Genomic DNA, 13,510 nt, shown 5'->3' on the forward strand with positions numbered 1-13,510 from the left:
AAAGCAAAAAGAGCAAAAGATTATTTTGTTTTCACCCAACTCAAATTGAAACTTTGTGGACTGTATCTTATAGGTCCTCCAAGTACAACGGAGCAGTCAACTACTCGCGTGACAACTACTGAGGCTCCCTCAACAACTGCCCCACCTTCAACAACTGCCCCACCTTCAACAACTGCCCCACCTTCAACGACCAAGGAGGTAACAACAGTTGTGACCACAACCCCTGAATCTACCACAAAGGAAGTCACCACAGTGCAGTCTACAACAGGTTAGATATAACCTCATGTGGCATTTGGATCTGATGTTGGAATGGTTAGACAGACTGTTTTTGTTCTTTCCATGTTAGTGTCTGGTTTGTGAGTTTGAATTCCACTTGAGGCTTGGAGCCTGACATGCCCTCTTTGGCAAGCAGCTGACAATCTTGGTTTTCCACCTATTGAGCGGGTCAACACATAGCTATTTGGCTTTGAGCATTTTTCTAAGAGTAGGGAATTTAACTTTTTAGCACTTGTATGAAATTGTATTACCTTGTTTTTACTCCAAAAATCAAGAAAACGTTTGAGTGCTAGGGCTGTTTGGGGAAATTTGAGGATTGAATGACTTGACATTTGTTGGCACTTTGAGGGCTAAGTGGCTGATTATACTGACCCTTCTGTGTTGATATTTAATATTATGGCACTTTTATATGCAATTGCTGAAATCATATTTATCAACTATAAGATAAGATTCATGAAGGAAATGGAAACAAATAATAACAATAATAAACAGCATTTATAAGGCGCGCTTTATCGGTATGACATTCAAAGGTGCCTCAAGTATTATGAAAACTCGCTGGAATGATCTGTACCACAATTTTGTACAAAAAAAAATCAAGGAAAGGAAATAGGTCAAGTTCATAGCTTATTATCTTCAAGTTTATTATACCTTTGAAGATTACAACTGACAAACATTTTATCATTTTCCCAATAACAGAGGCCTCCACGACAGAGGCTAGAACCACTGTTGTGAGCACTACCGTTACTTCAACTGTACCGTCAACTACTGAGGCACCATCGACTACTGAGGAGGTGACAACCACTGTTGTGTACACAACTACTCCAGAGTCAACTACTGTTGAAGAGACGACTACAGTACAGAGCACCACTGAAGAAAGCACAACTGGTAATTCAAAACAAATAATTCTCTTATACCAAGTGCTTCCATGAAGGTTCACGATTTAATTGATATTATGACCCTTATATGGAACACATCAGGAGATTTTTAGAAAATAAAGACCAGTAAAGCAAAAAGAGCAAAAATTATTTTGTTTTCACCTAACTCAAATTGAAACTTTGTGGACTGTATCTTATAGGTCCTCCAAGTACAACGGAGCAGTCAACTACTCGCGTGACAACTACTGAGGCTCCCTCAACAACTGCCCCACCTTCAACAACTGCCCCACCTTCAACGACCAAGGAGGTAACAACAGTTGTGACCACTACCCCTGAATCTACCACAAAGGAAGTCACCACAGTGCAGTCTACAACAGGTTAGATATAACCTCATGTGGCATTTGGATCTGATGTTGGAATGGTTAGACAGACTGTTTTTGTTCTTTCCATGTTAGTGTATGGTTTGTAAGTTTGAATTCCGCTTGAGGCTTGGAGCCTGACATGCCCTCTTTGGCAAGCAGCTGACAATCTTGGTTTTCCACCTATTGAGCGGGTCAACACATAGCTATTTGGCTTTGAGCATTTTTCTAACGAGTAGGGAATTTAACTTTTTAGCACTTGTATGAAATTGTATTACCTTGTATTTACTCCAAAAATCAAGAAAACTTTTGAGTGCTAGGGCTGTTTGGGGAAGTTTGAGGATTGAATGACTTGACATTTGTTGGCACTTTGAGGGCTAAGTGGCTGATTATACTGACCCTTCTGTGTTGATATTTAATATTATGGCACTTTTATATGCAATTGCTGAAATCATATTTATCAACTATAAGATAAGATTCATGAAGGAAATGGAAAAAATAATAACAATAATAAACAGCATTTATAAGGCGCGCTTTATCGGTATGACATTCAAAGGTGCCTCAAGTATTATGAAAACTTGCTGGAATGATCTGTACCACAATTTTGTACAAAAAAAAAATCAAGGAAAGGAAATAGGGAAAGTTCATAGCTTATTATCTTCAAGTTTATTATACCTTTGAAGATTACAACTGACAAACATTTTATCATTGTCCCAATAACAGAGGCCTCCACGACAGAGGCTAGAACCACTGTTGTGAGTACTACCGTTACTTCAACTGTACCATCAACTACTGAGGCACCATCGACTACTGAGGCACCATCGACTACTGAGGAGGTGACAACCACTGTTGTGTACACAACTACTCCAGAGTCAACTACTGTTGAAGAGACGACTACAGTACTGAGCACCACTGAAGAAAGCACAACTGGTAATTCAAAACAAATAATTCTCTTTTACCAAGTGCTTCCATGAAGGTTCAAGATTTAATTGATATTATGACCCTTGTATGGAATACATCAGGAGATTAAAAAAAAAAAATGACCAGTAAAGCAAAAGAGCAAAAGATTATTTTGTTTTCACCCAACTCAAATTGAAACTTTGTGGACTGTATCTTATAGGTCCTCCAAGTACAACGGAGCAGTCAACTACTCGCGTGACAACTACTGAGGCTCCCTCAACAACTGCCCCACCTTCAACAACTGCCCCACCTTCAACAACTGCCCCACCTTCAACAACTGCCCCACCTTCAACGACCAAGGAGGTAACAACAGTTGTGACCACTACCCCTGAATCTACCACAAAGGAAGTCACCACAGTGCAGTCTACAACAGGTTAGATATAACCTCATGTGGCATTTGGATCTGATGTTGGAATGGTTAGACAGACTGTTTTTGTTCTTTCCATGTTAGTGTCTGGTTTGTGAGTTTAATTCCACTTGAGGCTTGGAGCCTGACATGCTCTCTTTGGCAAGCAGCTGACAATCTTGGTTTTCCACCTATTGAGCGTGTCAACACATAGCTATTTGGCTTTGAGCATTTTTCTAACGAGTAGGGAATTTAACTTTTTAGCACTTGTATGAAATTGTATTACATTGTGTTTACTCCATAAATCAATAAAACTTTTGAGTGCTTGGGCTGTTTAGGGAAGTTTGAGGATTGGATGACTTGACATTTGTTGGCACTTTGAGGGCTAAGTGGCTGATTATACTGACCCTTCTGTGTTTATATTTAATATTATGGCACTTTTATATACAATTGCTGAAATAATATTTATCAACTATAAGATAAGATTCATGAAGGAAATGGAAAAAATAATAACAATAATAAACAGCATTTATAAGGCGCTCTTTATCGGTATGACATTCAAAGGTGCCTCAAGTATTATGAAAACTCGCTGGAATGATCTGTACCACAATTTTGTACAAAACAAAAAATCAAGGAAAGGAAATAGGGAAAGTTCATAGCTCATTATCTTCAAGTTTATTATACCTTTGAAGATTACAACTGACAAACATTTTATCATTTTCCCAATAACAGAGGCCTCCACGACAGAGGCTAGAACCACTGTTGTGAGTACTACCGTTACTTCAACTGTACCATCAACTACTGAGGCACCATCGACTACTGAGGAGGTGACAACCACTGTTGTGTACACAACTACTCCAGAGTCAACTACAGTTGAAGAGACGACTACAGTACTGAGCACCACTGAAGAAAGTACAACTGGTAATTCAAGACCAATAATTCTCTTTTACCAAGTGCTTCCATGAATTTGAAGGTGCAAGATGTCATTTATATTCATAAATACCTAAGACAGTTTTTAAAAACCCCATTCCTCTTGGTCGAGAGTATGTCACGTGGCTGGTCTTCAACGGTCAATAAAGACATGGCTGGCTGGTGTTAAACACTAGTCACATGAAATTTGGACTCCTATGAAATCTGGTGCTTTACCGTTTTATCGGTTGAAGGTCACAATTTGGCTCACATAGGCATGCGTAATACTACCGGTGGTTCAGAATTACGTAGTCCTAAATTTACAATACACCGGCACAGCTGCGTTATGCGCCACATCACTAGTGCGTGTGATGCGCACGCCAATCTCCGTAATTTATAAGGAGTTTTTTTACAACACTCGCGAGACTGGACATACCATAATAATGCTTGAAGGGTGTCCCAAAAAACATGAGGTAAACTTGTTGAACACTTTTGTCTTTTGGACTGAAAAGTTTTGATTATTTGACCAAAAAGGTATTGATGAATGGGGATAAATATGTACTTGACCGGTATTAGACACTTTGTTTCAAGGGAATGTACAACATTTGCTTCAATTGTCAGAAATAAATGAATTTGGAAGATTAGTATGTCATAGCAAATATTGTTAAACTGACTTGCTTCACATTTTGGGTTTGGAGATGCTGGAAAATCCAAGAAAACCAAACATTTTCTTATAGTCTGGTTCCCTGACCCCACTTAAGATGAAACAGAACAATTTATATACTTTGGGGAATTGTAAGGTCAGAGAATCAGTCTAGCAGGCTTGAACCCCTTCACAGAGGTGTCATCAATTGCAAAGAAAATGTGGAATAACTAAATATGAAAACTTGGAAGCAGTTTTTGATAAAAAAAGCCAGTTTTCTCCAACACTGGTCGGCCGACCAGCGTTGGAAAAATACAAGTTTTCCTGAAAATGTCAGCACACCTGGAGCCACAATTTTAAAGGATGCTTTGGACTTTCATTCCCTTACAATCCAATAAAATATTTTGTGATAATTTGATCATTTCATTTTTTGATGTTTGCAAATGTTGTATCTTCCCTAATGATGACCCTAATAAGGAATATATCAGGAATTTTTGTTTCCTTTTAGGCCTTTACAATGGAATAGAAAATAAGTTTCTCATTGAAATGAAGATCAGTAAAGAGCAAAAGAGCTGAATGTTATTTTGTTTAAACCCCACTCAAGTTAAAACTTTGTGGACTTTATCTTTTAGGTCCTCCAAGTACAACAGAGAAGTCAACTACTCGTGTGACAACTACTGAGGCTCCCTCAACAACTGCCCCACCTTCAACAACTGCCCCACCTTCAACAACCAAGGAGGTAACAACAGTTGTGACTACCACCCCTGAATCTACCACAAAGGAAGTCACCACAGTGGAATCGACAACAGGTTAGAGGTTTTGGGATAGACATTCGATTCTGATAGTCGCATGGTTAAAGGGAATGTTTGAGTTACTTACAGCATTGCTCCAATGATGTTTGGCCTGAGTCTTGAACTGTTTGGATTGCTTGCAATGCTGTTTTAGGTTAGCGACCCCCAAAATTTGTTTTTTCCCCAAATTTTCTACTGCTGGGTACCTCTTGCCATTTCACTATTTCAGTGCATTGGGCCGTAATTGGTATAAAAAATGATTCTGATTTCATTAGTAAGGTTGTTTCAGATTTATACCTCCATTCAAGACACTGGATTCATTTTTTATAAACAGATGTTATATAAATTCCTGTATTAAAATTACTGCTTATAAAATCACACTCACAAAAAATTAACAGGACCAGTAGTGTAACAAAGGGGAGTATGGGGAAGGGGATTCCCCCTGCCCACTCAAAGCCTGTGACTCCCAGTGACACCACTGAAAGGGGCAAGAATGAAGCAGAAATTACTAAATTATTGTTTCATAAGTAAGATTTGAGGCTTTACGTTGTGGAGGTACTAATAAATGAAAGGTTTGCGGAAACACCATGTGGGAATAACTTCTTAAACTAAGAGAATGGCTCTAAATACCTCTGGTTCTTTTCAGAACCATTCTCTTATTGAGAAATTATTCCCACATGGTGTTTCCGCAAACTTCTCATTCATCATCTTTTCATCATTTTCAATGGTATGCATCGTTATGTTTTTTATTTCCTTCATTTTTATTTTGAATCACATCAGTGTCAACTACTTCACCACCATCAACTACTCCAGAGGTATGTGCGGATGATCTTGACAAATTGCCAAATGTGACGATAATACGCGAAGACCCAGAATCAGGCAATGAATTACCTCCGACTGACTGGTGGCGCCCTAGCAACCCACCCAACGATGTTACATCACCACACAATGGATCATGTTTGGGGGCTACCTTCAGCCCACGGGTTGAAATCACGTCGGTCATCATAAAGACAGAACAAGGCCCACCGGGAGACATAACTGTTTCCTTCAAATTTCAACCAGGTGACAGGCAACCATACCTGCCTCTAGTAGGTGAAGCTGGCTCTCCTATCTTTATTGGCAAAACAGATCAAAAGATCTATCTACCATCCAGTATGGCGTTGGTGACGGGACTCAAAGTTTGCATCATCACCTCAAACCCAGATGGTTACAAAGTGATATTCAACGGTTGTGAACACGGAGGTATTTTTAAAGTCACTTATTTTCTCTTTACTTCTTGAGCATAATGATGGAACGACTGTAGAATTGAATGAAATGAGGAAATATGAAAAGAGATGATGAAAACAAGGAGATTTATCTGCAGTATTGGAAAACGTTTACAAAACCAATGGGAGCTGTAGCAAAAAAGGTAGACTATCAACAAAAGATCGATGATGAGGAACTTTAGAAAATCCTTGATTTACACCATGAACAAACCTATGTGCCAGCATGTGTGCGTGCATCACACTTTTGCTTTCAAAATGATAGCACGAGTTGGACTTGATGGACATGTATGTCATGAACCTTGATAGGTAGCTTGCTATTGCCACCTTCAGCTTAATGTGTTTGGACCCTGGTTCATTAAAGCAATAGAAAAGTTTTTCCCGCCATAACACACAAAAAACTGGTCAAATCAATTTATCATGGGGATCCTCCAGAAACCTGTCACTTTTTGGACCCCTTAGGCCAAGGTCAATGTGTTTATTAAAACATCAGAAATAGTTTTCTCAGCATTTACATGTAACTCAAGAAAAACTGTGCATATCAACTTGGGACTTGGTACGGTAGATGCAAATAGGTGGAATGTTTTGGGGGTTTCCAAATCACTTTTGGACTCATATGCCAAATGTCTAGGCTCTAATTAAAATACAAGAAATAATGTCATCATAATAAGTGACTTGTCAGGCAACATGACAGGTAACTTATACAGACATTTCTTTTTCCATGGATGTGGCACTTTTCAACCTTTAAAGTGTACTGAATGCACACTTCAACGTGTACATGTGTACATGCACTATTACATGTGCACATAATAACTTGTATTTTGCATTGTGTAAAATGTGTACCGTCAGTAACTCACCAGCCAGTTGTACACTTATATGTACTCCAAATTTGATAACTCATGTTTGACTTGTCAGATCATCATGGTTGAAATTGAAAAAATAGTGATATCATATGTACTCATTGAATACAGGAATAGGAAACTATTCCTTGTGATTGTTTAAGTATACATGCACCTCACATTTTGCCTACATACATTTTGCACTATGTGTACCCACTGGTCTGGTCTCCTTTTATTCATGTTCCTGGTACACGATCTATTCACATTCACTCACTCTTTTAAATCACATACAATGACTTCCAAGTGGAAAAGCAAACAAATAATTTGTATTCCGGGGTCATAGGCGTTAATACAGTGTAACCTAAAGATATGATAATGATGTAAATGAACGTTCCATGTGACCCAGGTAAGTTGATGTTAAAAGAGTGGTGTCATGTCATGGGAACAGTCACAGTTGTGGGGCGTTTTAGCTTATTCAACACAACTTTTCTTGTTATTCGTTGAAAAATGAATCAAACTGCTGCAAACTACTTACTTGACTGGATTGACCTGAAACATACAAATCAAAGAATGGTGAATGGCCTAATCAGCAGGACCTTTGTCAATGGCTGATCGTTAGAGGAACTTTGTCAAACTTTCTACTAGGATCAAAACATTAGGCCATGAAATGTTGTTGATTTTTGTAGTAGTTGTTTAGTTCTGTTTATAAAAAGAGTAGGATCAAAAATATATTGATACTTGATTGTGCTTTCTTAAACAACACAGTGACTACAACCAGTGCACCCTCAACAACAGAGGCACCCTCAACAACAGGTGAGCTAACGGTTTTGTTGCTAATCCTCAAAAAAGCAAAAATTGTCTACAAGTGCTCCAACAGGACTTGCTAAACAATATTTGATGCATGGGAAAATGTTGATAATCAAACAGTATACAAATATTGAGTGGATCAGCGTGGAATGGGAGGAATATTATTGCAAATTAAAATCTGGACTTTTCCATTTCACGAGGCCAACCGAGTGAACTGGAAAAGTCCAGATTTTACCGAGCAATAATATTCCTCCCATTTCACAATTGAAAGCCACTCAATATTTGTTTTATATAACTGACATATAAATCCTTGTCTTTTGATAAGTTTGAACTTTTATTTCAATACAAAATTGGTGAAAAATGTATTTCTCTCTTCCAAACCACCCCTTCATGAAAATGTTTGAACCCAAGGCAGTAGTGCTGGCTCTTTGGAACAATACACGCTACGCTCAATGCTGAACGTGCACACCAGCATGCATTTGCACACAAATACTGCATCATGATCCCAACTGTTGAATAGTATTTCCCATTCCCCATGGGCAGATAGTACTTTTTGAGCCACAGTGTGAATGGAAAAAAAAATAAATGTCACGTTATGCGAGTTCCACCAATCAAATGACAAGGATCTGTATGTCGGTTATATAATTATAATTCACGACTGTCCAGAACTAGATGTGACTGTATGAGGGATTTAATACTAATTTTTTTTATACCTCTGTCTTTAAAATACTGTATTTTTATTGGCCTAGAACGATCACACGTTCAGTTTGTGTAAAAAGTCATGGCACACTCATAGAGGAAGTACAGTGTTAAAAGCTTGTATTGTTAGTACCCACGCTATTTTCACCATGTTTTCTCACATGAGTGCGAGCAGCGAAGTAGCAGATGATCAGCTGTTTTTAGCACACGACATGCATGTGAGTCGACGTTCGATTGTCATGATTGTTGTGTATACTCCTTTTTTTTCATATCACACTCCAAAGAATCCAAGACAGAGGTATAACAAAACAATAATTGTCTACTGTGATGTGGCATAATGACCTTTTGAACACCCGAGGGGCGTATCCTCGGGTGTTCAAAACGTCATATCCCACATCACAGCAGTCAACAATTGCCAAATGACTGTGAGATAGAAAGAATTCAACAAAAGGGGGACAACAGAGTGTCAAATTGGGCCATCATCTATAACAACTTGTATCAAACTATGGAAGAGAAAGTTAATCAATGTTATTACCAACAGTAGCGGTGTGCTACCAGATTATATGCAACGTGATCTAGATTGTGTTCACTTGAATTTTCTGCATTGAAAATAGAAACCAGCATGTAACATTATTATGACTTTAATACTCTAAACAGAAGTCTCAACAACCGAGGCTAGAACCACTGTGGTGAGTACTACCGTTACTTCTACTGTACCATCAACTACTGAGGCACCATCAACTACTGAGGAGGTGACAACCACTGTTGTGTACACAACTACTCCAGAGTCAACTACTGTTGAAGAGACAACTACAGTACAGAGCACCACTGAAGAAAGTACAACTGGTAATTCAAAACAAATAATTCTCTTATACCAAGTGCTTCCATGAAGGTTCAAGATTTAATTGATATTATGACCCTTATAAGGAACACATCAGGAGATTTTTAGAAAATAAAGACCAGTAAAGCAAAAAGAGCAAAAGATTATTTTGTTTTCACCCAACTCAAATTGAAACTTTGTGGATCTTATAGGTCCTCCAAGTACAACGGAGAAGTCAACTACTCGCGTGACAACTACTAAGGCTCCTTCAACAACTGCCCCACCTTCAACGACCAAGGAGGTAACAACAGTTGTGACCACTACCCCTGAATCTACCACAAAGGAAGTCACCACAGTGCAGTCTACAACAGGTTAGATATAACCTCATGTGGCATTTGGATCTGATGTTGGAATGGTTAGACAGACTGTTTTTGTTCTTTCCATGTTAGTGTCTGGTTTGTGAGTTTGAATTCCACTTGAGGCTTGGAGCCTGACATGCCCTCTTTGGCAAGCAGCTGACAATCTTGGTTTTCCACCTATTGAGCGTGTCAACACATAGCTATTTGGCTTTGAGCATTTTTCTAACGGGTAGGGAATTTAACTTTTTAGCACTTGTATGAAATTGTATTACATTGTATTTCCTCGAAAAATCAATAAAACTTGTGAGTGCTAGAGCTGTTTAGGGAAATTTGAGGATTGAATGACTTGACATTTGTTGGCGCTTTGAGGGCTAAGTGGTTGATTATACTGACCCTTCTGTGTTGATATTTAATATTATGGCACTTTTATATACAATTGCTTAAATTATATTGATCAACTATAAGATAAGGAAATGGAAAAAAATAATAACAATAATAAACAGCATTTATAAGGTGCACTTTATCGTTATGACATTCAAAGGTGCCTCAAGTATTATGAAAACTCGCTGGAATGATCTGTACCACAATTTTGTACAAAACAAAAAATCAAGGAAAGGAAATAGGTAAAGTTCATAGCTTATTATCTTCAAGTTTATTATACCTTTGAAGATTACAACTGACAAACATGTTATCATTTTCCCAATAACAGAGGCCTCCACAACAGAGGCTAGAACCACTGTTGTGAGTACTACCGTTACTTCTACTGTACCATCAACTACTGAGGCACCATCGACTACTGAGGAGGTGACAACCACTGTTGTGTACACAACTACTCCAGAGTCAACTACAGTTGAAGAGACAACTACAGTACTGAGCACCACTGAAGAAAGTACAACTGGTAATTCAAGTTCTATAATTCTCTTTTACCAAGTGCTTCCATGAAGGTTCAAGATTTAATTGATATTATGACCCTTATATGGAATACATCAGGAGATTTAAAAAAAATAATGACCAGTTAAGAGCAAAGAGCAAAAGATTATTTTGTTTTCATCCAACTCAAATTTAAACTTTGTGGACTGTATCTTATAGGTCCTCCAAGTACAACGGAGAAGTCAACTACTCGTGTGACAACTACTAAGGCTCCCTCAACAACTGCCCCACCTTCAACAACTGCCCCACCTTCAACGACCAAGGAGGTAACAACAGTTGTGACCACAACCCCTGAATCTACCACAAAGGAAGTCACCACAGTGCAGTCTACAACAGGTTAGATATTTAACCTCATGTGGCATTTGGATCTGATGTTGGAATGGTTAGACAGACTGTTTTTGTTCTTTCCATGTTAGTGTCTGGTTTGTGAGTTTGAATTCCACTTGAGGCTTGGAGCCTGACATGCCCTCTTTGGCAAGCAGCTGACAATCTTGGTTCCTCCACCTATTGAGCGTGTCAACACATAGCTATTTGGCTGTGTATTTATCGACTATCAGATTAAACATTCATTAAGGAAATGGAAAAAATGATGATAATAATAAACAGCATTTATTAGGTGCACTTAACCGTTCATGAATGTTTGCGAATATCTGTCCGACGCCAAGAGCAAAGCAGTTCGCGAACTTCGCGGAGCTACTCATCCATTTGTGGTCAAGTTTATAAGGTAGTCATGAAACCTGCGCCTTTGTTATGTTAATGTTCGTACTGAATAATTCACAGCACTTGGACGTCTTATTATAATAACGCGAAGTCAGTGAACGTGCATGCCCAAAATGTGTTGAGGTTAATGTTCGCGAGCACGAGCGGCGAAAGGTTTTGATAAGTGGCATGTGAAATATCTAATAACAATTTCAATGCAGAAGTTAATCAAAAACATTAACGGATATTGGGACAACTTACTAATATTTTTCGGTTAAATATAGCACAAGCACTAGCCTGTTGAAAATTAAGTTGAAGAAAACACGATTGTAGGGAAAAACTGAATGTAAAAACACGATGTAAAAAATGATTGAGGATTCACACCGAATGCTGACGGTGACGTAGAAAAAAAAACGATTCTCTTCAGTTTAATATAATATTGTGATTAGTTTTGACGATGATGTCAATTATGCTGTAACTTAAAATCTCGTATTATGCTATTAAAACATGGTTGAAGAAATGAACCGAAACAGGTAAGTCCATTCCGCTGGTTCAAAATATTGGGTGCAGGGAAGCCATGCAGTCCGGATCACTGGAACTTCCCGTCCAGAAGCTGATCCAACCAGACTGCGCGCGCTACGGTCTGAAAAATGGTGGAACAAAGGGGAAGTTTGCCATTAATTGAGACCATTTTGAAAGGTTTTTTTTTGCCGGAAAAATGGATCACAAATCAGGTTGAAAAGTTGCTATTGAATTGTTTCTAAAAAAATTGACAATAACCTTTATGCAGTGATAAGGTAACGCAATCAAAATTATTGATTCTATCAAATATATCTTTGACGAACGGCATAGAGTGATGTTGAAAAAAAAACACTCACTCATGAAATCCACGAAAGTAATTGTAAAAGTAGCTGTTCAAAGGTACTTATCCATATTTATTAACATTATTTATTGTGAAAACAATGTTTGTTCTTTTTTATTAGTTTATTTCACTTATACTGTCGGCCTTAATAAAAAACAAAACAACGCAGTCTGATTATATGAATAATATAATACATATGCATGAAACAGCCGTTGTAAATAATGCGTGACTTTTTCATGAGCACGAAATCAAAGCTAGCACGCAATGACTTAGAAATAGTCAGCTCCCGATACCGGGGCCGAACAATGCACGCATTGAGTACCTATCAATTCTGGGAACACGATGACTGCCAGCGCATGTACTTGTTCGTGAACATATGCGGCAAAGAGGCATCGTGTCCAGTGAGAAATGAGGTGCAGAATGAGGTGCAGAATTTTGCCTTCTTTGCTGAGCCCTTCATATCGTAAACGAGGAACAGAGCTACATATCAAGAACTTGCTGATGTACTCATTTTGCCGAGCAGCAGTACAGACCAACTCTGCAGGGAAACATGACGATTTGCTTTGCCTTCCGTTGCCATCACAATTATGCGAATACATGTACTTGTCTCGTCTTGTCTTGTGGTACTGCCCAACACCCCTGAATATGGGCCAACCGCGCCGGGCAGTGTTACACTTGATGAAATTGTGGAAAGACTCAGAGAGTGATGAGTTATTTTTTTGCTGGCTTCAATGTTCATGTATATCAATTATCATACAATTTAAGGTAATTGTGTATATTGTAATAATTATACTTTAGGACACTCCTTTTATTTTATTTCCCTTCACAAATATATGCCCTATTCCCACAAAATTAAGCCAGCTGATATTCAACATTATCTTGGCGAACTATGACGATATACATGTATAGCCAAACATTTAGGTCCTAAAACAAACATATTATTATAGGAGTCTATTTGTTCTCATAATGAAACAGAGTCCTTCAACACACTAATTTAAGCTTTATTTCCTAATAAGTGTACCAGAACAATTAAGCATATTAGAAATGCACAGACCCTAATAGAGATTACTTGAC

At 38.2% G+C, this 13,510-nt stretch overlaps 2 protein-coding genes across 2 annotated transcripts in view; both read left to right on the forward strand.

The window, feature by feature from the left end:
* The window catches only part of LOC119719705 (mucin-2-like), a 180,664-nt gene extending 179,131 nt beyond the window's left edge, over positions 1–1,533 (forward strand). Inside the window, exon 83 of the mRNA XM_038189202.1 lies at positions 1,352–1,533. Within this exon, the coding sequence (XP_038045130.1) occupies positions 1,352–1,533 (182 nt within the window). The remainder of the gene's footprint in view (positions 1–1,351) is intronic.
* A 2,660-nt stretch (positions 1,534–4,193) lies between these two features.
* LOC119719706 (mucin-7-like) lies at positions 4,194–11,216 on the forward strand. The gene is made up of 6 exons (XM_038189203.1): positions 4,194–4,198; positions 5,940–5,974; positions 6,222–6,401; positions 8,026–8,073; positions 9,799–9,957; positions 11,035–11,216. Exons 1-6 carry the CDS (start codon positions 4,194–4,196, stop codon positions 11,214–11,216), a joined length of 609 nt encoding a protein of 202 aa, XP_038045131.1.
* Positions 11,217–13,510: the final 2,294 nt, after the last annotated feature.

This window comes from Patiria miniata, unplaced genomic scaffold (assembly GCF_015706575.1).
Source record: "Patiria miniata isolate m_02_andy unplaced genomic scaffold, ASM1570657v1 HiC_scaffold_8, whole genome shotgun sequence".
Classification (NCBI taxonomy): Eukaryota; Metazoa; Echinodermata; class Asteroidea; order Valvatida; family Asterinidae; genus Patiria; species Patiria miniata.

Coding starts and splice junctions, on each gene's coding strand:
- LOC119719706 (XM_038189203.1), top strand. Junction 6,402..8,025: donor CAACGGTTGTGAACACGGAG/GTATTTTTAAAG, acceptor TAAACAACACAG/TGACTACAACCAGTGCACCC. Junction 9,958..11,034: donor CACAGTGCAGTCTACAACAG/GTTAGATATAAC, acceptor TGTATCTTATAG/GTCCTCCAAGTACAACGGAG.